This window comes from Scyliorhinus canicula, chromosome 7, assembly GCF_902713615.1.
Source record: "Scyliorhinus canicula chromosome 7, sScyCan1.1, whole genome shotgun sequence".
Taxonomy (NCBI): Eukaryota; Metazoa; Chordata; class Chondrichthyes; order Carcharhiniformes; family Scyliorhinidae; genus Scyliorhinus; species Scyliorhinus canicula.
Genome location: NC_052152.1, coordinates 43,382,602 through 43,408,119, shown reverse-complemented (window position 1 = coordinate 43,408,119; position 25,518 = coordinate 43,382,602). Strand labels below are relative to the sequence as shown.

At 45.9% G+C, this 25,518-nt stretch overlaps 1 protein-coding gene across 2 annotated transcripts in view; it reads left to right on the top strand.

Moving 5' to 3' along the window:
• Positions 1-25,518, top strand: part of LOC119968906 (capZ-interacting protein-like) — a 107,685-nt gene that overhangs the window by 9,634 nt on the left and 72,533 nt on the right. Inside the window, exon 1 of one of the 2 annotated variants that reach the window (XM_038801884.1) lies at positions 9,747-10,186. The exons of the other annotated variant lie outside the window; for it this stretch is intronic. Within the exon in view, the coding sequence (XP_038657812.1) occupies positions 10,181-10,186 (6 nt within the window). The 5' untranslated portion in view covers positions 9,747-10,180. Of the gene's footprint in view, positions 1-9,746; positions 10,187-25,518 lie in introns of those variants that run through there. 2 annotated transcript variants of the gene reach the window in all.

Here is a 25,518-nt window from a genome sequence, read left to right as displayed (position 1 = left end):
GTCCACGGCTGCCCTGGTCGTGGTCGGTCCGACAGGAGGCCAGGGGGGTGCTTTCTAGGTGGCTGGGGAATGATTGTGCAGGGTTTGAGGCTAGGGGGCGCGGCCAACCGGGGGGGTCTCTTTCCTGGGCCTGGCTCCGCAGTCCGAATCCCCCATGGAGCACGGCATGGCCGCTGGAGGCTGCCGTCGTGCGCATTCGCAGCTTCTGACCCGGACGTGCGGGGGCCCGTATCTGCAGCAAAAACTGTGAGATTTATTCCAGGTTCCTGTTAGCCCCCTGCAGGGCTATGAATTCATGTCCCTTTTTTCCAGGATTCTCCATAAAACTCCACCGTTCTGACGCCGGCGTGGGGACATAGTCCCAATAATGGCGAATCCAGCCCTGAGTTTTTAAAACCTTTTTTTATCATAACTCATAGAATCCCTACAGTGAAGAAGGAGGCAATTCGGCCCATCAAGTCTGCACCGACCCCTTGAAAGAGCAGCTGACCTAGGTCGACTCACCCGTCCACCCTGCCCTATCCCCGTAACACCATAACCTAACCGGCACATCCCTGGACATTAAGGGGCAATTTAGAAGGGCCAATCCATCTAACACGCAGAACTTTGGACTGTGGGAGGAAAGCAGAGCACCCAGAGGAAACCCACGCAGACACCGGGAGAATGTACAAACTCCACACAGTGATGCAACGCCGAAATTAAACCTGGGTCCCTGGTGTTGTGAGGCAGCAGTGATAACCGCTGTGCCACCGTGCCGCCCATTCACTTTTATATTTGGAGTTAATTTTGTTTCTATTCTCTACACTTTCCTCAATACTTGCAGATGTCTCTTGGAAATGACTTGATAAAACAAATAGCCAGCGTGGAGTTGGACAAGGAAAATTAGGTCTGTCAAATTAAGATAAAGTATGCAGTGGAATTTCCTATGGTATTGTTTGCATAAACCTTCAGAAAGCATTTGATAAGATTCATGCGTGAAAGTCAAATTAAGCTGAACCCCATGAGAATATTGTAGCACTGGCCACAAATTCGACAATGAGAGGAAACATATTAGTGAGAGGTATTATGTCACTGTGAAGAAGATATTGTGCAGTTTTCTGGAAGAGTCAATGCTTGCTGCAGCAGCCTGTTATTATCCTTCTAGTACATGATCTGGATTTTGAAAACAGTTTTATACCCAGCGCAGGATGTGTTTTTTCCTTCGCTCATTTCTTCTGTCAGGACTGGAGTTTCATGAAATGGTTTCTTCTTCATATTATTAAACAGCTTTGTGTGCGCACAACCTGTACACTTTTTCAATTGTGAAAGATCAAAGCCCATGGTGTAGGTCCTCACTAAGGTTGAAAAGCATAAAAGGGAAGGAACACAAACAAGGTACTATTGAGTATGTGACTTCAATGTGGGTTTTAACAGCCTACGGATTTTAAGAATAAGGGAAGTTTAAGGGAGGAAAGGGTATCCACAGGTCTTAGAATGAATCAGAGATCCAAAACCCTGTGATCATATCGTATCTCACACGAAAGGCTGAAAAATACGACCCCACACTGACGGCAGGTTCCATATCCTACTCCATGTGTACTGGAGGGCAGGATATGCAGTCTGAGGCTGGAGGGCATGACCCGGAACCAAATCACGGTCATCCCTTTAAAGGACCTCTAGGCATGGGACAGTGTCAGGTGACACATCGTTTGATACAAGGGGAGCAGGAAGATTTGTGCAGTGAGGGATTTTCTCTTTTGTAGTCTATCCAGATGAGTCCACTTTAATTTGTACTTTTGTCTACCAGACATCTGAAGCTTCTCCGTTATCCAAATTTTATTAAATCAGCAAGTCGACCAGCATTAGGCATTGGCGGCATGGTGGTACAGTGGTTCGCGCTGCTACCTCACAACACCAGAGACCTGGATTCAATTTCGGCCTTGTGTAGCTGTGTGGCGTTTGCATGTTCTCCCCATGTCCGAGTGGGTTTCCTTCGGGTGCTCCAGTTTTCTCCCACAGCCCAAAGACTGAACTCTCTCCTTCGCCTTCACCCCATTTTTATTTCTATCAATTTATTTTCATTCCTTCCATCGACCTGATTTTCCCTCATCCCATCCCACTTGGGCAATCTGTTTCCTGTTCTTAGTTGTCCTTTGAACCTACTTACGTTTGTTCTGCTCTTAACACATTCTAATCTCTTTATGTGCCATTATAAGCACCCTTACTTTTGTCTTTCTGTCCACGACATCTTTGTCAATCTCCACCTATCACCAGCCCTCGATCCAGCTCCACTGCTCCACGAACCCCCCCCCCCCCCCCCCTCCCCCCCCCCCCCCCCCCCCCCTCCCCCCAACAGTATAAATCTGACCCTATTTCCAGTTCTCTCTAGCTTTGGCAAAGAGTCATCCAGACTTAAAATGTTAGCTCTCTTCTCTCTCCATAAAAGGTGTCAGACCTGCTCAGATTGTCCAGTATTTTCTGTTTTGTGCTAAAGCTGTACAGGTTAGGTGGATTGGCCATGATCAATGTGTGGGGTTACGGGGCTAGGATGGGGGAATGGGCCTATGTAGAGGATTCTTTTGGAGAGCTGGTGCAGGCTTGATGGGCCGAATAGCCTCCTTCTGCACTGTAGGAATTCTATGGACGAGATGTCCAGAGAAGGGCAGCATGGTAGCATTAGGGCAGCATGGTAGCATTGTGGATAGCACAATGGCTTCACAGCTCCAGGGTCCCAGGTTCGATTCCAGCTTGGGTCACTGTCTGTGCGGAGTCTGCACATCCTCCCCGTGTGTGCGTGGGTTTCCTCCGGGTGCTCCGGTTTCCTCCCACAGTCCAAAGATATGCAGGTTAGGTGGATTGGCCATGATAAATTGCCCTTAGTGTCCAAAATTGCCCTTAGTGTTGGGTGGGGTTACTGGGTTATTGGGATAGGGGGAAGTGTTGACCTTGGGTAGGGTGCTCTTTCCAAGAGCTGGTGCAGACTCGATGGGCCGAATGGCCTCCTTCTGCACTGTAAATTCTATGAAACTATGTTGATTGATTTTATGTTTCAATGCATAGATGTTTGCACCATCAGAGCCTGAGGTGAGGTGCTCCAGAAGGGGCAAAGCTGCCCCCAGGTACAGCAAGGCTGCCTTGGTGCCTTCCTCCATGGCCTCTAGGGGAGATGTGACCAGCTCATTCTGAGTGATGGGAGGAGGAAGAGGGAACCCAGATAGACTCGTGCTGTATGGGAGGAGGTGGCCGAGGAGTTGGGCAGTGCGAAGATGGTTAGGCGGACATGATCCCAGTGCCACAATTGGTTCAATGACCTCTTGAAGTTGGTAAGGATGAGTTTGGAATCAATATGAGCAATATTGGTCCAGTGTGATACAGGTGTGGCAGATGAATGCTGTAAGTATTTGTGGGGCTCTGCTCCTCCAAAGTTACATATTTCTGCAAGTGCACATCTATCCTAAACCATGCCATGATGCATTCCAAGCAAGTATAAATGTACACAGTGATTGATTGGCAGAATGAACTTTTGTCACCTGAGCATTGGCTTCAGTCGGCCATGCGCTGATTTGCTAATGGGGTTGGGATGTGACCTGTGACTGTTTGAGATTTTTTTTAAATTTAGAGTACCCAATTATTTTTTTTTCCAATTAAAGGGCAATTTACCATGTCCAATCCGCCCAACATGTACATCTTTGGGTTGTGGGGGTGAAACCCACGCAGACATGGGCAGAATGTGCAAACTCCACTCGGACAGTGACCCAAGGCCGGGATTCGAACCCGGGTCCTCAGCGCCGTAGTCCCTGTGCTAACCCACTGTGCCATGTGCTGCCCAGACAGTTTGAGATTTTTAAAAAATAAATTTAGAGTACCCAATTAATTTTTTCCAACTAAGGGGCAATTTAGCATGGCCTATCCACCTATCCTGCACATCTTTTGGGTTCAGGTCCATTCTCTCCATTCACCTGAGGAAGGAGCTGCGCTCCGAAAGCTCGTGTTTGAAACAAACCTGTTGGGCTTTAACCTGGTGTTGTAAGACTTCTTACTGTGCTCACCCCAGTCCAACACCGGCATCTCCACATCATCTTTTGGGTTGTGGGGGCTGAACCCACGCAAACACGGGGAGAATGTGCAAACTCCACAGTGATCCAGAGCCGGGATCGAACCTGGGACCCCGGTGCAGTGAGGCAACTGTGCTACCACTTGTGCCACCGTGCTGCCCCGTTTGAGATTTTTCATGCTAGCTCCGTGTCAAATCTTTTCAGGAGAAGTGAACCCACAATGCCCGCAAGCGGGTTTGTACAGGCGGTGGAATACCATACATGGAAATCCTGACACAATATGTGGAGCAGGTGCTGTCCCTTCTAGAGGATGAGATGACCAAGAATAGAACAGTGGCTAGACTGGAGGGAGGCCTCGCTCTGGTGAGATGGTAAAACTAGGTGATAAGAGGAAATGGTCAGTGTGGTTTAAGGAGATTAGGCAAAAAAAAACAAACGGCTGGATTCTCCGTTTCTGAGAATAAGTGTTGACGCCAATGCAGAATTCGTGGACTTTCACAACAGCAAATCTGTCGCCGCACCTGGACCGATTCTGCTACTGTTGAGGGGCTAGCACCAGCACCATGTGGAACACAATTGATTGAAATGAGAAACGGTGCCAGATTCGCCAGGTCTGAGATTGACACTCAGGAGGCTGATAAGCTTGCAGCCACATATACATACTTCACTCCCCACACACACCATCCCAGCCAACAAGATGGCAGCGAGGAGAATGGCATCCCGTTTCACCGATGCTGAGCTGGAGACATTCCTGGATGCTGTGAAGGGAAAGAGGATGACCCTGTACCCCGGCCCAGGAAGGAGGCTGCCAGCTGCTGCCGTACATTGTGCCTGGGCGCAGGTGGCAGAGGTGGTCAGCGCCACCAGCAACACCGACTGGACTAGCCAGAAATGCCGGAGGAAACCACAACTTCCTCAGGGCGGCCAGTGTGAGTAGTGTAACCCTGGCACTAACCCCGTCCCGCCACACAACCGTAACCCTGCCCCCACCCACCCCCATCTGGTGGGCACCCATACCAGCCGCCATGGCCGGGTGCCCTGGCCACTGAGGCCACCAGCTGCCCACCCCCTGGGCTGCATGAGTCGGACTGTCTAACACTGCGGTTTTCTGTTTCCCCGGCCATAAACTCCAGGAGCGGGAGAAGACAGGAGGGGTACCACCGGACCTGCGGCCCCTCACCATGGCCGAACAGAGGGCCTTGGACGTGGTTGGCGGCCCGGAGGAAAGGGATGTTGCCGAGGTGGAGCTCGCCCAAGGGTGAGGAAGTGAGACCCCGCTTAGTTGTGGTTCCCCATGACAAGTGTGCTAACCCCCCCCAACACCACCCCCACACCATCCTCACCCCCACCCCACCCTCACCCTACACCACCCTCACCCCCGCACCATCCTCACCTTAACACCGCCCTCACCCCCACATCACCTTCAACCTACACCACCCCTCACCCTACACCCCCCTCACCCCCACACCACCACGCCCCCCCACTACCACCCACACGTCCACCTACACGTCACCCACCCCAGCCTACAGTTTAACCATGCGGCTTGTCTTCTGTCATGCTGGGGATGGAGCGGGTCCATCTGGCTTCTTCCGCCCTTAGCCCCACAGCTGGAGCACTCCGTGAGCCAGGCACCAATGCTGAGAACAGCTTGGACACCAGCCCTCCGGCCCCCGAGACTCAGGAGACCCTGGAGTTCGGGTTGGAGGATGACAGTGATTTTCCATCACAGCTGTCTCCAGCATCCCAGAGACAATCCCCTCGGTTAGGAATGTTAGTGAAGAGGCTCCTGGGACACTATCTTGTGTGCATCTCCCAGCTGATCTGGTGCAGCAGGTGGAGGGGGCGGATGGTCGGAGGGCGGGCCGACCTGAGGAACTAGCTGCCATCCAGACAGGTCTCGAGCCTCAGGAACAGACAGTCCCATCCATAGTGGAGATGCAGTCGCAGAGTCAGGGGCTACATGAGGGGATGTCGGTGAGCGTCCAGCACCTGCACGTGCAGTTGGAGAAGTCCAACCACTTGCAGGAGGTGGTGCCAGCCAAGCGTGCCACCCAGGACAACACCGCCCGGGAGAAGACAGGAGGGGACCGCGGTGGAGGCATTGGGGATGATGGTTTAGGCTATGGATCAGCATGTACAAGGCCTGAGGCATTCTGTTCAGAAGCTGGCCGAGGCCCAGGACAGGGTTGCCGCCTCACAGGCGACCATGTTCCAGAGCCACCTGACAATTGCAGCGGTGTATGATGCACAGCTGATGGTCACATATCAGTTGCACATTCATCAAGTGGAACCCTTTTCAGTTGTTATCGAGCGGCCTGTCATCTGCAGATGCTCGTAGGATGATATGCATCCTGTCAATCAATCCCTGGACTTGGGCCATCCCGGCAATGGCGCGAACCCTGTTCCTCGGGCATCCTGGTGGGCTAGGTCTACATTGATGTAGATGTATTGAGCCGCCTGGACATATAGGGCCTCTGTGATGGTACGGATGCATCTGTGCACCAAGCTCTGTGGGATCCCTGACAAGTCCCCACTCAGCACCTGGAAGGACTCCATCGCGTAAAAGTTCAGGACGACCATCACTTTGATGGGCACCAGGAGTGGGTGTCCTCCCCCAAATCCACGCTGCCAGGTGTGCCATGATCTGGCAAATATGTCGTACTGCCTCTCTGCTCAGCTGGAGTCTTCGATGGCATGCCTGGTCCGGCAAGCCTTCAAACGACAGGTGGTGCCGGTACACACGAGGCCTGACACCATTCCTCCTTGTCACCTTCTCCTCCTCGGCCTGTTGGCCGGTCGGCTCTCCAAACTGGGCGGCTGCCACCTGCCTCTGTGGCACACTCCACTGCTGCCCACTCTGCTGCTGTACGCTCCGCTGCTGCAGCTTTGCTTTCCTCCTCGAGCAGTTCCAGCTCGTACAGCCACAGGGCAGCCCCCAGGGCTGCAGCGACCAGCAGCAAGGCCACCGCTGCTGGTTGAATTCCAATATCCATTGTCTGCAGGGGTGAAAAGCCGACATGTTAGCATGGTACAAAAACTCGTGCCCAACCAGGTCCACCGGATTACATGGTGGCCCCAGCTGGCTCTACGGCTCTGCACCCACACATCCTTGTGCCCCCCCCAACCCCCAATCCCTGCACCCCGGGCCCCTTTGGTGGCCGGCACCATGGTGGCCACTGGTCCTAATGTCCGTCCATAATGTCAGGAGTATCATTGACTGTCACTGCCCTCGCGAGGGCTATGCTACAGGGGGTGTTGAACTGGGTGGCGGCCAGCTGGGGATGAGGTGTGGCGGGGAGTGCAGGGTGGGGGCACCCAAATGGCCAGTGTCACTCTCAAAAACCAGAGACCAAGGTGGGTGGTCAGTGCGTGTGCAGCAAGATAGTCGTGGTAATTTTGGGCCGTATTTGGGCCGGTCCTGTGGGGGGTTACCCCGGCCACTTGGCCTGTTCCCCCCATTCCCCCTCCCCCAGCCCTGGCATGGCACCCCCCCCCCCCCCCCAACCCAGCCGCCCGGCCAGTGTACAGTCCGGCAACCCGCACTCGCTCCTCTCTGTGTCCTACCTCCTCTCACTCTCCTTCAACAGCCACCAAGCCGGTATTGTGATTTTTGAAAGCACAAGTGAACTGCAGAATCGGGAACTTGGCCCATTGGAGGTAGAGAATTCCGGAGTCCCCGCAGGCGCCGGAATGTGGCGACTAGGGGCTTTTCACAGTAACTTCATTGAAGCCTACTCGTGACAATAAGCGATTTTCATTTCATTTCATTTCAGAATACCGGGTCAGGCCCGCTAATGATATGCGAACGGTGTTTACTGTAAGTGCATTCCGGAACGCATTGACGCCTCTGTCAAGGTGACAGAGAATCGCTATTTGGCGTCAAATCGGCACCTGCCACAATCTCGGCATCAGAACCTATTCACCGTCCAGTCACATTTCGCTATTTCAGCGCGGCAAACGGAGAATCCCACCAAGCTGTTTGGTGTTGAGCTATCACACTTTGGAAACTATTTGCATGATGGTAAAAGATTTTTAGATTATTTTTTTCATCAACTGACATTCTATTATCATACTCTCTCTTTGCCAGTCTTATTTTCCTCTTCACCCCCCCTCCCCCTCAACTTACTGTATTTGGGCTTGTACTCACTTGAAGAATTCACCTGACATACTTCATAACCCTTTTTAAAATTACATCATATTCTCTACCTCCCTTATCAGAGAGCTGGCTTCGGTCTTCCTATCTTTTGACCTTGTTGGAATATACCTGACCTGTACCTGAAACACGTCCACCTTAAAGATCACTCATTGCCCCATTACAGTCTTTGGTTTTATTTTACCCTGATTAGATCCCCTCTTATCCTGTGGAAGTTAGCCCTCTTCCAATTTACAAGTTCTACTTTCCATTGTTCCTTGCTCTTCTCCATTACTGATCTAAATCCTATGTATGATGATCTTACCCAAGTGTTCCCCACAGACACTCTGTCTGCTTGTCCCACCTTATTCCACAGCACCAGATCCAGCAAAGCCTTCTTCTCAGTTGGATGTCGTACATGTTGGTCAAGTAAGTTCTCTTGACCACATTTCAGCAATTGCCCTTCTCCTTTCCCTGTTATGCAGTGGAATGATGGAATAGATTTCTTTCAATTGCTTTGGCCCTACGCTCTGGAATACCCTCCCTGCACCTCTCCATCTCACTTTCTTACTTTAAGATGCTCCTCAGAACCGACCTCTTTATCATGTCCCTGTGAAGCTGTAATGTTTAAGGCGGAAATATCAGCTGCTGTTTAAAGATGTTCAAAGATGTTTAGCTTGTGGCTTCCAAGCTGAATTCCAAAGCATCATTCTGAGCTGCCAGAGGGAACAAGCACACCACGACGTGCAACTCAGAAACAGAAACCCAAAATGAATCTGGAACAAGCACAAAAATCCCCCCCCCCCCCCCCCCCCCCAACAAAAGATTGCAGTCCCATGATGTATCTTTTTTTCTAATTGGGGCTTAATTCTGGGTCTACGTTAAAATACTCTGGCCTCATTTTCCAGCGACCTTTTTCATGAATCTGTATAACCCTGACTGTAATATATTGTTAGGCTGCACCACTTATTCAGCACTGACCATAGTCTGACAGGCCCTGCGTATAGGTCATTTCAATTTGCTGATGTTATCTTCATTGTTGCGCGTTTCCTTCACTCGCCTGACAGCTGACTGGTTTCCGTTCAATGGCTTCCTTCCAGCAACAAAACAACCGACCTCCTCATGTCAAACACGAAAAAAGGAAGTGCTCGAAAGTACAGTGAATTACTATTTAAAGGAATTAAACTCTTCAGAAAAAAAATCTGGCATTAAACGTTACACCGTAGCTTATTTGTCTTTTTCGAGAGTTTAGGATATAAGTGACCAATGCAGGGAACACCACACACCAAATTGGCTCCAAAACACGACTGTAAATATAAATGTTGTAAACAACAGTGTTAATAAACAATGTGTTGCTAACTCCAGCGGCGTACTCATATAGCTGACATTATCAGGCAAGGTCGAAAAGATTTTTTGAAACACTAAAACTTTTAATTTTATTTTCTTAATCGTTGCATTAATCACTGAGCGTGCTGTAACTGTTGGGAGAAACTTTTGACCAAAATACACAAACCGGTGCCACTTTTATTTCTCTGTCGGCTGCCAAGAGGAACGCCTCGCAAAGAATGTGACATACACACGCTGTTCAGAGGAAGCCAGTGGCTGGCTGCCTGTTCGAGGAAAGGGTTCTCCAACTGCACCGTTACTGGTTAATGCATTGTGCGGACGGCCGACTGAAATTAAAGCTCTGGGCCATATTATAAACACAATGCAATATTTGCAGATACCGGGAATGTGAACAGAACCAAGCTGCTTGGACTTTCAATTTGACTTTACACCCTCCAGACCCCCCGCCCCTTGTGTCTAATGGTTAGACTTTGCTGGGTCCAGATCAGCCTCTGACCACAAGAGTTGTGTCATCGGGATGTATGAAGCTGCGAGAGGGTGGCGAGCATGTGTGCTATCCCAGAGCATGACTTTGTGATCTGAGAGGGGAGAACAAGAGCGCTATCTCGCTGGGATCAGCAACAAACAGAGATCACTTTCTTTGAAAGAACTCCTGGCGGGGGCAAAAATGGAGGTAAGGTGAAATTGGCAACAATGTTGCAGAAAGTCTCCCTCGAGATCTGTGTCACTTTCCATTGCCCGGGGAGGGCACTGTCTACACGCTGCTTTTTCCGTTTCTTGTCAATTCCATTTAACTTGTTACTGACTAATATCGTTCCTCGTGTTAAAAGAGGGGAGTCGCTTGTGGCGACTTCATTTACACTGCATGTCGTTATTTTCCTTTTTAAACTCTCCTCTGTACAATTTACAGGCTAGATCATACTCTACACGAGAGGGTTTTGCTTGTTTAATGGAGCGAAGTAATGAATTGGCAGTGATCAATCCATATTTTGGTGAATCTTTTCCCAACATACCTAGGGTTGGAACTGAGTGCGAAGTTAAGAATCACAACTCGCTCTCCCTTCAATATGAAACTTTGCCATTTTCTTCTTCGCTCTTTGAATTGCACATGGCAATTAACTACATAACATTTTTGAACTTCCAATATTGGCCAAGGAGTGTGTTGAGCACAGGTGTTTCAGACGTACCAGGTAGAGTCCTATCATTGCAGTCAAAAATACATGGAAATAGCTTGAAATAAATTGATAGAGAAGATTTGATTGCAGAAAGTAAATGGAAAATAAATCCATATAAATGTCGAAAACGGAAAAGCATTGACGATATTTTCCTTATGTTTCTATATAAATTAGTGATTTATTTTCCTGTTAAAATTGATATTCTGAGCATACTGTGCTTTAGTACCCAACTTATTTCTCACTCCGTATGTTGTCGCACATTGAAGTTGTGTCTTATCCTATGTATGCGACCCCTGTTAAATATGAGCTCTCTCATTCTGCGTCTCTCCTCATTGATGGATATATACTTTCCCGTTTCCTGCTAAGGGAGATCTGTTGTAAATTCCAGCACGGAGCAAGTGTCCAAAGCAAATTAGTATCAACATTATATTTCTGTTGGTATGCTACCGTAGAATAAAGTTGGAAATGCAAAGCTGCAGAAAGCGTGGGTGTATTTTTTAACATAAATGCTGCTGTTTTCAAAGGCTTCAATTGCTCAGTCGGTTTAAAGCAACAGTTGGACTGGTGCTTTTAAAAAAGTCTTTCACAGAATGTGAGTGTCGCTGGCTTGGCCAGCATTTATTGCCCATCCCTAATTGCCCTTGAAGAGGTGGTAGTGAGCTGCCTTTTCCAATCGCTGCAATCAATGTGGCACAGGTACTCACTGTGCTGTTAGGGAGGGAGTTCCTAAACTATACCAACGAGGACTGGGAGATTTGCTCGTTGGCCTGTGCTGAATTTGGTGATCTTGGCAGGGTGGTTCTCAGCAGGGAGATTAATAGCAGCCAGCGTTCCCCATTCCTGATTTTTAGTGAGTGACTCCTGCTGGAAAAATGGGTGTGCAGACACTGGATGATGAGGTTGGACATGTCAGATATGCTACACATTGATGAATAGCTTGCTGGCATTGGTTGGATATGAATGCAAACAAAAGCCAATTGGCTGCAGCTGGATGAGGAATGTATTTTTTGATTGTGGTTAAAAACCCATCAGGTTCACTAATGTCCTTTAGGGAAGGAAATCTGCCGTCCTTACCTGGTCTGGCCTATATGTGACTCCAGAGCCACAGCAATGTGGTTGACTCTTAACTGTTCCCTCAAGGGCAATTAGCGATGGGCAATAAATGTGGCTCAGCCTGCGATGGCCACGTCCCATGAATGAATAATTAAAAAAATTGTCCAAGGGATGTGGGCGTCACTGGCTCGGCCAGCATTTATTGCCCATCCCTAACTGCCCTTGAGACTGTGATGGTGAGCCATCTTCTTGATCTGCTGTGCCATGTGCTGTAGGTACACCCACAGTGCTGCCAGGAAGGGAGCTCCAGGATTTTGCCCATCGACAGTGGAAGAGCGGAGATATATTTCCAAGTCAGGATGGTGTGTGATTTGGAGGGGAACTTACAGGTGGTGGTGTTGCCCTTGTCTCTTTTACGTGGTAGAAGTTATGGGTTTAGAAGATGCTGTCAAAGGAATACAGCTTGTTGCCACCATCATGAGACACAGGACAAATATTGCTGTTCGAACAGGCATTTTATTTCCTTCTCAAAATAACTTACAGTTTTCAGACATCCGTAACAGTAAAAGCATTTAGAAGGCTGTGTCATCATGTTGCATAACAGCTCAGGAAAATTTTAGTTCTTCAAAATTTACCAGGGTGGAGTACCAAATATTTGGGTTGTGATGAAGGAAGCCTTTGTATATAAATACACACACTTCATTCATTATCAAAATCTGAATACATGCTTCTTCGAAAAATCAGGAGATGCTGTGCAAAACCTATTCATATTAAGCTTATTTAATGTTATTGCACAAGTCTCAAACTATAGCAAATATGAGCCTAGACACAGAACACATGGGAATGTGACACTTCTACAGTAATAAGATTTGGTTATTTTTTTGCAGCTTCATTACTATTCTGTACGCAATTGGTCAAAGTAAACCTGTAAATATAGCTAATAATAATTCCATGTGCAGCCATGCGAGGGAAAGGAAAAGAGTGTAAGGGAAAATAATGACAGCAGGTTAAGTTCATTAATGATCTCTTAGAGTGTTGCTGTTGCCTTTAATAAGGCATGTGAGAGTGATCTAAATTATGGAGACCAAATTGCCCTCTTCATAACTAATTTATCACATTATTACTGAATCACACTAGATATGTGACGGTTTTGTGTGTTTATATATTTGTAATGACAGAGAAGTGAATTCCTGACTCCTGTTGGCAGAATTCAACTGAGGCAATTTCCCGTGTTGCCTCAATGCCTGACAGAACACACATTTTGTCTTTTGAGCACAGAAGTACATTTTTTTTTTTTTTTTTTTTTATAAACTAATCCTTTATTACAAGCTCCAGCTAGGGCTATTGACATTCCAAATTGGGACGCCAGAGAGCGCAGATTCAAGGATATTTCAGACAGTTGTACTTTGAAATTCAATTACAAGAAATTAGCATACACCAATCATTTGTTACTAGTTATCTATGTCCAATCATGACCTATTGATTAAGGTTACATCATGCATAGTATATGAGAATAATTGACCAATCACATTAAAAGTCTGCATGCTTAATTAAACTATCCAATTATTACAAAGGCATGTATGATATATTGCAATTAGTGATATCGGTGGTCTGATTTCTGGGGTGTAGCTATTTTTTTTTTTTTAAATAATTTTTATTGAAATTTTTCGATACAAACATTTACCCCTACTACATTTTAAATTATAACACAACAAATCCCCCCTGGAAAATCCTCCCCACGCCCTCCCCCGCGCGCACCCCCCCCACCCTCTTCCCCCCCCCCCCCCCCCCCCCCCCCCCCCCCGCGCTACCAGTCTAGCAACCAAACCGTTTTTCCCTTTCTGCCGATGGCCTCGGGCAGCCATTGCCCGCGACCCCCCGCTGACGTGCTCCCTTCGCAGAAGTACATTTTAACATATGATTGAAAATATTGCAAATTCAGGAACATTCCATTATCTCATGCATTACTTGACTTCTGACTCATAATATTGAATAGAGGAGGGGAGTGGGCCTAGATAGTGTGCTCTTTCAGTGGGTTGGTGCAGATTTGATGGGTCAAATGGCCTCCATCTGCACTGTAGGGATTCTATGGAATATTAAACATTACAGAGCAATTTTTTGATCTCTCTGCAAGGGGTAGCTTGGTGGCACAGTAGTTGGTACTTCTGCCTCTTAGCGCCAGGGACCTGGGTTCAATTATGGTCTCAGTCACTGTCTGTGTGGAGTTTGCACTTGCTCCCCCTGTCTGCATGAGTTTCCGCTGGGTGCTCTGGTTTCCTCCCACAGTCCAAAGATATGCAGATTAAGTGAATTGGCCATGATAAAAAAAATGCCCCTTAGTGTCTAGGGATGTACAGGTTAGGTGGGGTTACAGGGATAGGACAGGGAAATGGAGCTAGGTGGGGTGCTCTTTCAGAAGGTCAGTGCAGACTCAAATGGGCCGAATGGCCTCCTTCAACATGTAGGGATTCTATGGTTAACAAAGCCTTTACGATGTGCAATTATTTTTCTTGAAATTAAGCTTTCATTACATATTTATTATTATATTCACTGTATTTGTTTTTAAGAAAACATGTATTTGAAGTGCCATGGAATCCAAAATGTTGATTTTGGTCTGGGCCTGAGCCTGTCCTGCTCATCACTAACAAACTTCTCATTGGCATTCCTCAACAGATATTCGACCCACCATATACTTATTTCAGGGATCTAATTCCTATTTCTGGCGCCTGCCGTGGCGCACCTGAAAAAAGGACCTGCACAGATTGGCACAGACTATCCCACTGCTAAATTAGTATGCTTTACTGCCGTCTCATACCAGGAAAATGGACACTACGCAGGCCAATTTCTAACTGCAAATGTAAACTAATTATAGGAGATCATATTAAGACATTAAAAGGGGGTAAAGCATTGCTGATATTTAATACTATGACAATGTTATTTAGTTCTGACATGTGATCCTCGTGTACTTCTTAGCAGATAGCCAGAAAATGGCAGCAAAAAACGAGGTTCAATGGGGCCAGACAGAACATTAAGAGCAATAGAAAGTAGTAATGGACGCTGTATTGACTGTTGATTCCTTCTAAAATGTCTTAGCAAAAGTGTGCACAAAATAAAATTATTGGTGAAGGACTATAATCGTACAACATTGTACAAGCGTAAAAATTAAAAGTGAGCCTTAAACTCAAACTCCAATTAATATCACTTAGAACCGATAGAAGTAAATATTACAAAAGAATTTTCAGCCTTAAATGTATGGGTGCAGGGACTTTTGTTACAGGAGGGTAGTGAGAAGCGCTAGGAGCTGCATGGTTCACAGACCTTTAATTTGTTGCAATAGAGTTGGATGTTACTAACTGGTGAAGGAACTGTACACAATGAAGCTTAGGCTCCAGAGAATGTTGTATGTTTCTGACACACAAAAATCTACAGGGACAGTTAAACGCCAAAATTCACGATAAGTGGCTGTGAAGCTGATTACCTCCCTCAACTTTCAGTCCTCCATAGGAGAGCTAATTGGACTCACTCTCTAATTTTTCTGTCCACGACTCTGTTCGGAATATAAATGGAGCCTTGTTTCAATATTCATCATTGTGCACCGCGCAGAACCGACAATAACTTTACCACACTGATGTCTTCCCCAAGGTGAAGAGCATCACCGACTGTGTGCATGAAGCTTTTCATTCAACTATCAACAATCCTCTGGCATACACAGAGTGGAAGTGCTTTAATTTTATCCACATTGCAACTTCAACAGAAAATGAGGAATATTAGTTATACTCTCATTCTGAGCAAAGGAAACATTCCAATCTTTTGAACGAAAAAGAAAGAATGGACTGCTGACGCCTTGAAGACATAGGACATGCAGCAAAACCAGAACCATGAATGGCTCCATGTGCCAGCAAAGCACATAAGCAAATAAGGGTTTTACTGCGCAGGCATTGAAATGCTGCAGAAATGCTTCTGATGCTTGCGGTACCTGGGGGAAACTTTACAATACCTCTTTGAAAAAAATCATGGAACATAATAACTATGTGCTATTTCCTCTATAATATTTGATATTCACCATTAGATTTTATGAAGAGCTGCAGCAAACAATGGAAGATCAAGGAAATGCTTGTGGGTGGAATCTTGGAGGTGGGAAGGGCATAATTAAGTAGGATGGTGGCGTTTTGGAACCCTGCTGCCATCCCACCTCCGCCAGAATTAATTTCTGGGTGGGAAAGCCCATGGTTTACCTTCCTGCCCTGCTGTCTATTAAGACCCTGAAGTGGCTAATTTATGATCATTTAAGGGCCTCAACTCATCGCTGCTGGTATTGACCCAGCTGCAGATGGATCTGTCACCATGTGGCATACATGGCAGCTAAAACAGTGCAGTCTGCATGCAACGTCCGCCATTTGACAGGGAAGGTGGGCCCACAGGAAGCCAGCCCCTTGCCCTTGCTGTTTCCCATTCCCCCCCCCCCCAAAATAAATTGTGGGCGGGATTCTCTGTCCCGCTGCAGCAGTTTTCTGGTGGGCGCGCCCCCACCAGCAGCAGGATTCTCCGTCCCGCCAGCCGGGCAATGGGGTTTCCCATTGTGGGCAGCCCCACAGCATCAGGAAATCTCTGGGCGTGGGTGCACTGCCGGCATAACGGAGAATACTGACAGGGGAGAATCCAGCCCTGTGTATCTGTGGCCTGTATCAATCCATAGTCCTGGGACTCTATGGGTGCTTTTACTGCAGCAGCCACCACCACCACAATGGTGCTGCGGAGCACATGAGCTGCTGCCCTCCGATTGGCCGGCAGCTCTTTGTGGGCGAGATGTCTTCCCCAGGATCTTGATTCCAAGGGAAGACTTCCCTATGGTATCACACTGCCTGATTGGCTTGATAATCGCCCCCTCCTCCCCCTCCCCGAAAAGAGACCAGCTCTCCAAGCAGCAGGTGAGACACCCAGGGCGGGATTCTGCGGTCGCCGACGTAGAACTCATGTTCGGTGATCTGCCGGAGAATCACCGTTTGCGCCGAAATCTGGGGCGGCGACGCATTTGTGGTGCCCCACCCCCTTGAAAATGGTGTACTCTGCACGGCGTCGGAATGGCCTCTTGACGTCACCTGGGGCCCTCCCCCGATTCTCTGCCCCCGATGGGCCGAGTTTCCGAAGGCATGGATCACTTGTCCTTTTTATTTTAGTGAACCTGGCGTGGCAGCTGGGGGCACTGGTAGGGGTTGGTCCAGGGATGGTGAGCCTGATCAAAGGGGGGCAGTTTTTGCCAGTCCGGGCCCGCGTGCGGATGTCACCATGTTGCACGGCGTGGCCGCTGCTGGCCGCTGCTTTGTGCATGCGCGGCCACGGACCCGGCAATTTTCCAGCCGTATCCGCAGATAAAGCTGGTGGCTTTACTCTGCGTGCCTGCTAGTCCTCCGTCAGACAGAGGATCGGTGCAGCTTTGGCGCCGTGTTTTCAGGCATAAAACGCCACTGTTCCCACACCAGCGTCAGCACTAAGTCTTCAAATCGGAGAATCCAGCCCCCAGTGTCTCAACAGGATTTTGCCCTGTGTCCAGTGACAGGGCAGCCATTGTGGTCAGTAAAATAGAACCAAAGAAGATGTGGAAAATATATTCTATAACCAGCTATAGCTTCCTATTCAAAAGTCAGCTTATTCCCTTCCACTGTGTGTGTACAGAGGCAAGTAACAGTTCAATGTAAACCATGTGTTTCATATTCTCCAGTGCAAAGGAGGCTTCCTCTGATTGGAATCCCCAGCCAACTCAGGAGGAAGAGACAGCATGTTGATCTTCACCTGCTGGCCCATCTTCAAGCTCCACCATCATTAGTACCTCAACAGACTTATTTACTTCACGTGTGTGTTCAACAAAAATATATTTCATTGAAAACCTCAGCAAGAAAGTTCCATCCCTGGACCACTAACGAGGTTAAGAGAGGAATGAATTAAAAGAAGAGGCCTATAATTTTGTAAGGAATAATAATAAGTTTGAGGAGTATTTTAAAAACCAACCGAGGGCCACCAAATGTTAATAAAAAGGAAACAGAAATGTGAGAGTAAGTATCCAGGAATATAAAAACAGATTGCAAGAACCTTTACAAGTTCATAAGAAGAGAGAACTTAAAGTAAACATTGGCCCCTTAGAAGCAGAGACAGGAGAAATTATCATGGGGAACGGCAGAGGGATTGAACAATATTTTGTGCCAGGCTTCACAATAGAAGACACAAGTTGTACACCAGAACTAGAGGGTAACTGATGAGCTGGTATGAATGAGGAAGTTAAGATAATTATCAGCAGAGAAATACATTGGAGAAACTTGAGGGACTAAAATTCAACCAAGACTGATGTAGAGATCTATTTTGGACGAGTTAGAAATTGGCCTTTGTCTCTGCACTCTGGGGCCGATTGGAAAACAGCAAATGTGACGCCATTGTTTAAAAAAGGAGGTTGACAAAAGGCGGGTAACTATAGGTCGGTTAGCTTAGCTTCTGTAGTGGGGAAAATGTTTGAATCTATCATCAAGGAAGAAATAGCAAGACATCTGGACAGAAATTGTCCCATTGGGCAGACACAGCATGGGTTCATGAAAGGCAGGTCATATTTAACTAATTTACTGGAATTCTTTGAGGACATTATGAGTGTGTTGGACAACGGGGAGTCAGTGGGTGTGGTATATCTGGATTTCCACAAGGCATTCGACAAGGTGCTGCACAAAAGGCTGCTGCCTTTAAGGTGCATGGTGTTATGGGTAATGTATTAGCATGGCTAGAGGATTGGTTAACTACCGGAAAGCAAAGAGTGGGGATAAATAAGTGTTTTTCTGGTTGGCGATCAGTGGCTAGTGGTGCCTCAGGGATTAGTGTTGGGGCCATAATTGGAGTTGGGGGCCAAGTGTAATTGTCAAAGTTCGTAGATGACACTAAAATGAGTGGTAGAGCCAAACGTACAGAGGACACTGAAAGTCTGCAGAGGGATATAGATAGTTTAAGTGAGGGACAAGGGTCTGGCAGATGGAGTTCAATGTTGATAAATGTGAGGTCATCCATTTTGGTAGGAATAACAGCAAAATGGACTATTATTCAAATAATAAATAATTGCAGCATGCTGTTGTGCAGAGGCACCTGGGTGCCTTTGTGCATGAATCGCTAAAAGTTGGTTTCCATATGCAGCAGGTGATTAAGAAGACAAATGGAATTTTGTCCTTCATTGCTAGAGGGATGGAGTAAAAACAGGGAGTTATGTTGCAGCTGTAAAGGGTGCTGATGAGGCCACATCTGGAGTAGTGTGTGCAGTTTTGTTCTCCTTACTTGAGAAAGGATGTACTGGCACTGGAGGGGGTGCGGAGGAGATTCACGAGGTTAATTCCAGAGTTGAGAGGATTGGCTTATGAGGAGAGACGGAGTAGACTGGGACTATACACATTGGAATTTAGAAGAATGAGGGGGATCTTATAGAAACATATAAAATTATGAAGGGAATGGATAAGATAGAAGCAGGGAGATTGTTTCCACTGGCGGGTGAAACTAGAATGAGGGGGCATAGCCTCATCAGGGGGAGCAGATTTAGGACTGAGTTGAGGAGGAACTTCTTTACCTAAAGTATTGTGAATCTGTGGAATTCCCTGCCCAGTGAAGTAGTTGCGGCTCTTTCGTTGAATGTTTTTAAGGGAAAGATAGATAGATTTTTGAACAGTAAAGGAATTAAGGGTTATGGTGAATGGGTGGGTAAGTGGAGCTGTACCACAAAAAGATCAGCCATGATCTTATTGAATGGCAGAGCAGGCTCAAGGGGACAGATGTCATACTCCTGCTCCTAGTTCTTACGTTCTTATATTCTTCATTTTAAGTGTACTGGTTGACCTATACTATTGCTTCAGATTCCACACATTTAAGAGGCTGCCCAAAACAACTGTTATTTCAGAGTATATTTAGGTAAAAGGATCCCTTGAAAGACAAACCAGACCAAGGTATTATCTTGTTATCCTTTTAAATCGGTCCAATGTCTTGGTCTTGACCACAATTCCCAGAAACCATAGAATCCCTTCAGTACAGAAGGAGGTAATGCAGCCCATTGAGGCTGCAAAGACTTCTTATAGAACTACCCAGGCCCGCTTCCCCAGCCTATCCCCATAACCCCAGCTAATTTACACATCCTTGGACACTAAGCGAACTTCCGGCCATGCTGTGCCAGAAAAACATCTCGCCGTGCTGTAGCGTGGCTGGTGAAAGCCAGGAGACCCCGCTCTCGGGATCCACCCAGTTCACAAAGTCTCGTGAGATTCAACTCAATCTCACGAGATGTTGCAAGGAGAATCCTGCCCACAATGGGTGGGATCAGTTTTAGTCAAATCTGCATATTAGAGCGAGGTAATAAGCCTCACTCTAATGTGCAGATTCCCAAGGTACCTGAGGCTTTGGGATTCAATCTCTTGGCCTTGGGCAAGTGCTGTTGGTACTGGTCCCGAACTCAGAAAAAGGACCAGAAGAAATGGCACTTATTCGGGTCTTCCAAAGGGAATTGAAGACCCCCACCTGTGTGCCCAGATAGTACTGGCAGGAGTACTGCCAAGCTGGCATTATTTGTGTGTGTGTGATTAGGCTAGGGTTGCCCACTGTTGTGTGCAGGCTGTGGGGAGGTCAAGGTTTTTTTTGTGGGCCTTGAAGATTGGGACGCCATTTAAAAATGGCATCCCGATCTCTCGCTACAACGGGGAGTTCTGGCGAGCAGAGTTCTCTGTTGTAAAAAATGGGGGTATGTGCGGCCTTGGCCACGCGTTCCCTATTTAGACCCCTTTTTCAACAAGAGTAGCCTAGAATAGCCACGTGTTTCTCGAAACTGTGAGTGCCGGGAAAGAGGCGGCTAAAAGCATTCGCTAGTGGACTTTGTTCCCTTTTGGGAAGCTGGTGCCCTAATGGACAATATAACATAGCCAATCCACCTAACCGGCACATCTTTGGACTGCTAAAACAATGTTTTACCCCATTTTTATTTGCCCACTAATCATAGTCTTACAACACAGAAGGAGACCATTCGGCCCATCAGGCCTGTCCCTGTGCTGGCTCTTTGTAAGAGCTAACAAATTAATCCTCTTCTGTTTGATCTTTCCCCATGGCACTGCAACATTTTCCCTTTCAAGCTGAATGGCTTCCCTCTGTGCTGTAACCATTCTCGGATGTATCTAGCTCCCTGTTGAAAGTTACTATTCAATCTACTTCCCCCACGCTTTCAGCCAATGTATTCTCGGTCACATTGGCTCACTGCATTATACAATACATTTCTTCTGATCTCCCACTGGTTCTTTTCCCAATGGTCTTACAACTGTGCTTTCCTGTTACTGACCAAAGAATTATGCATGAAATGTGCCTTTAAACATAATAGTAAAAGGAATGGACAGTAGAAGGGGGCTGGTTTAGTTCAGTTGTCTGGAAAGCTGATGTGGTGATCTTCAGGTTAAATCACCAACAGTCAGCTCTCCCTGTTAAAGGGGAAAGCAACCAATAGTCACCTGGAACCATGGCGACTTTTACTTTCTTTACTTAAAAAGGAATGTTAACACACAGTGAGTAAAACATTTCTTGCATTGTTCTTTAACAAACACTATTTAACTTCTTCTCCACATCTGTCCTTTGCTGTTAATTTACAATATGATTTCTACTCTGTATAACGTTCAAACCATATGCTTTTTGTTATCTTGGCATGGTGTTAGTCTCTGGAGAATGTTTCTGAGCTGCCCAGCCCTACCCAAGTTATTTTACCACAATGATATCACCTACTCCAGTTATGAAGTAGACTTGTTGCATTTGCTATTGATTCTTGTTTCTGAGCTGCCCGGCCCTACCCAAGTTATTTTACCACAATGATATCACACATCTACTCCAGTTATGAAATAGACTTGTTGCATTCCATGGTTGAATGAATTACATTTTCATTGTTTATACTGGTTATAGACTTTGTTAGTGAATCCAGAAGTGCGCAACTGTGATTGGTTGGTTTTCTATCATTCTACAAATGGAAACAAACTCCATGAAATTGCTTCAATTGGCAATTTGGATACTGATCCTTAAAATTTGCAATAGAGATTTCTTTTAAAAAAAAGAGGAAAAATGTCCTACAGAGATTTGAACCAACCTAACTGTGAGGTGTGTTTCCTGTTGGCTGATTAGTGACTGATGGCACTCAGTGATTAGCCCAGAACTGAAACATCCTGCTGTTCAATTACAAGCATGTTGTATCTACTAAATCTTAAGCTTCATGGGTGAAACCAACATTGATGTGAGTTCAGGCAGATAAAAATTAACTTATGCTATTTTAGACGTAGCAAAGAGGGAAGCTGTTGAAAGGTTTGAAATTTTAATACCATGGGATTTGTAGCCTTCTTTTGAAATTGGCAACTGATTTCTCATGTTGCAATGCCCTTCAATGTTACACCATCCTGTTGCATCAAAAAAAGATGAAGTTCTTTAGTATGTTTGTTTCTATAAATGCGGTGACATTTTTCTACAATGTTTGAATAATAAGGAAACCGTATTTATATTCTGAAGAGGCACAGCTTTCCTGTTTAGGAAACAGCTTACTTTTTTTTAAAGTGAAATTTCTTTCAAGCACATTATATTGTTCATGAATGTGATCTGTAGTGTTGATTCTTCCTTCTTGAACAACTGTTCCAGGAAAATGTGGTCTTGACTTAATCAGTGGTCATTAAAGTGACCACTGAGACGATCGTCACAAGGTTACAATTGTTAAAAATGCTTCCCTGATGTATCTTGTTGCCTCCTAATTAATCACTTGTATCTTCCTCCTGAAGCCGCCTTCTTCTTGGGAGAGTTACCAGAGCTTGGTTAGCACCAGCCAATTTACAGCTATCTGGCAGCAGATATGTCATGGGCGACATTCGGGTGACAATTGTCTACTAATTCCTGCTAGGTTTGGGGATAGATTTCTTACCACTAAATAGCCTTTGTCTATATCAGGAAGGGGTAAGCCATCCATTAATTTTCCTCTAACTTTCACACCATACTTAGTTATGAAGGGTGAAGCTGCTAAACATTTCCTCAGTGCTCCATACAGTTACTTCTGAGATGTCTCAAGTTGCATCTATTTTTTTCTTCTTAAAGCACACACTTACATTTTCATGCAATCACCTTGCTTTCAATCCAATCGGAACAACTGCATTAATTGTGTGTAATGTGTTAAATCTATCTTTCCTGCCTCTACCTATCCTCTGAAAGAGATAGTGACTCAAAGTTGTCAGGGTTTGTTTTCTGAAACAAGCTTTTTTTCACAAATAAATGGATTTGAATTTTCAGTGTGTGAATACTGAATTGCCCCATCACCACTCCTGAATTGGGCTATGTTGCTATATTTGCCACATTGGTGCATACAACCTATTGTAAGAAAGCATATTAATCAGGTAAAGCTGAGGATTTTGTGGAAACCATATAGGAGCATGAGTAGGCCACTCAGCCCATTGAGCCTGTTCCACCATTCAATATGATCATGGCTGATCCTCTATCTCAACACCATATTCCAGCACTCGCCCTATACCTCTTGACACCTTTTGGCATCTAAAAATTCACCTGATTCTTTCTTAAATATATTCAGTGACTTGGCCTCCATTGCCTTCTGTAGTAGAGAATTCCACAGGCTCACCATCCTCAGTCCTAAATGATCTATCTTGTAGCCTTAGATTGTGACCCTTTGTTCTTGATTCCTCCCGGTCATGGGAAACATCATCCCTGCATCCAGCCTGTCCTGCCCAGTCACAATTTTATACATTTCAATTAGATCCCCTCATTCTTCCAAATTCCAGTGTATACAAGCCTGGTTGACACAATCTCGCCTCGTGTGACAATCCTGCCATCCCAGGAATCAGTCTGGTGAACTTTCACTGCACTCCCTTTATGGAAAGTATGTCCTTTCTTCGACAAGAAACCCCAAACGGCACACAATACTCCAGGTGTGGTCTCATCCAGGCCCTGTACAGCTGTCAGACATCCTTGCACGAGTACTCGAGTCCTTTTGTGATGAAGGCCAAGATACCATTTACCTTCCTATCTGCTTGCTTTACCTGCACGCTTGCTTCCTGTGACTGGTATTAGGACATCCAGGTTGCTTTGTATGTCAACATTTCCCAATCCATCACCATTTAAATAGTACTCTGCCATTCTGCTTCTGCATCCGAAGTGGATAACTACATATTTGCCCACATACTGCATCTTCTGGAAACGAGAACTAAGCTGATTGGCCCAAATGGACATCTTGATGCGGATATTGCAGGCACGTTGTTGCAGCCTGCTGCTGACCTTGTGTTGCTGCTGTCTGTTTACTGTTCAACACCAATTTGGTTTTCTTTTGTAACTGTACTGTTGTGGTTTTGTACCGTTTGGTTTTGTCCAATTGTAATATTTACTGTTTAATAAACAAAATATTCCCAACTAGTCACTGCCTGCCACTTTGAAAAAGACCCACTTATTCCTACTTTTCGTTTCCACATGCAGTGGATGTATTGCCAGATGAAGGAAATTGCAGCAAGACAACTTTGGAGGGTTAGGTGACTTGGTTGTGCCAACCAGCTATCCCAAGATGAAGTATTTCTGTAAATGCATTGTTACTTTGAGTTAACCAGTGAGAAAACTCGGCATAGGCTCAGTAAAGGAGCTATTACTGAATGGTACAGCTTGGTGCAAAATAATCTGTATGCGATGTCAGGTATAGAAGGAGTGAAGATAACGACTTTCTCAACTTTGATCAACTCAGCATTTTTTTAAGCAAATGTGGCCCAATATATATGGGTTGACTATCTTCATTTTGAAAGGAAGTGGTATCGCATATTGCTTAAAAACAAATTGAAGCAATTTCCACATTTGCTTATTTGAAATTTGCAACATTCTTGTATGATTACTATTATGATATAGTTCCAATTAGTTCCAATGTTTGACTTAGTTCCAACCAGTTTTTATGACATTTTAATCTCATATGCTGTGGTGTTATATAGGGCTAAATTGCTGGCTTTTAAAGCAGACCAAGCAGGCCAGCAGCATGGTTCGATTCCCGTACCAGCCTCCCTGGACAGGCGCCGGAATGTGGCGACTAGGGGCTTTTCACAGTAACTTCATTGAAGCCTACTCGTGACAATAAGCGATTTTCATTTTCATTTTTTTCATTTCAATTGTGTAACTACTTCATTTCTCTTTATCAAATAAATGTTCAGAGACATAAAAGCAAAAAAGGTGAACCAGTTGTGCTCATTGTTTATAATTGTTCCTTCTTGTGACATGTGCTGTTTGCCCCATTCTTTCAGTTAAAGGAAGAATGTAGGCTGCAGGATTCTATCACTCCATGACTTACAGACAGGAGGTATATTTTTCTGGACAGACTTAATCCTAATTGTTTTTCCTCCATGTTCTGAAATGTGCTCCGCTGCTGAGCAATACAGCAAATTCTTACTACTCCAGAATTAATATGTGGGGTGTGAAATTGGGTCTTTTAGTATCACCTTCAGGATCAAGTGGTGTCCGAGGCACATTCTTCTGCTATAAATTGTAGCAGATGCCATACTGCCGCTGACGTTGTGCTGCTCAGTATGCTCCAGCTAATACCCTCCCTTAATCTTACAACCAACCGGCCATGCCCAACTCAAATTAATCACCATGGTAAATTTCCATTAATTGCATCTGTTCTGAGGAGGATCTTAAAATTAAGCTGGGTTTTTGAGATGCAGGAACACTAATAGATATTTTTTCTCTAGCTGTTAAATATGTTTTCATTTTGGAGTATGTAAGC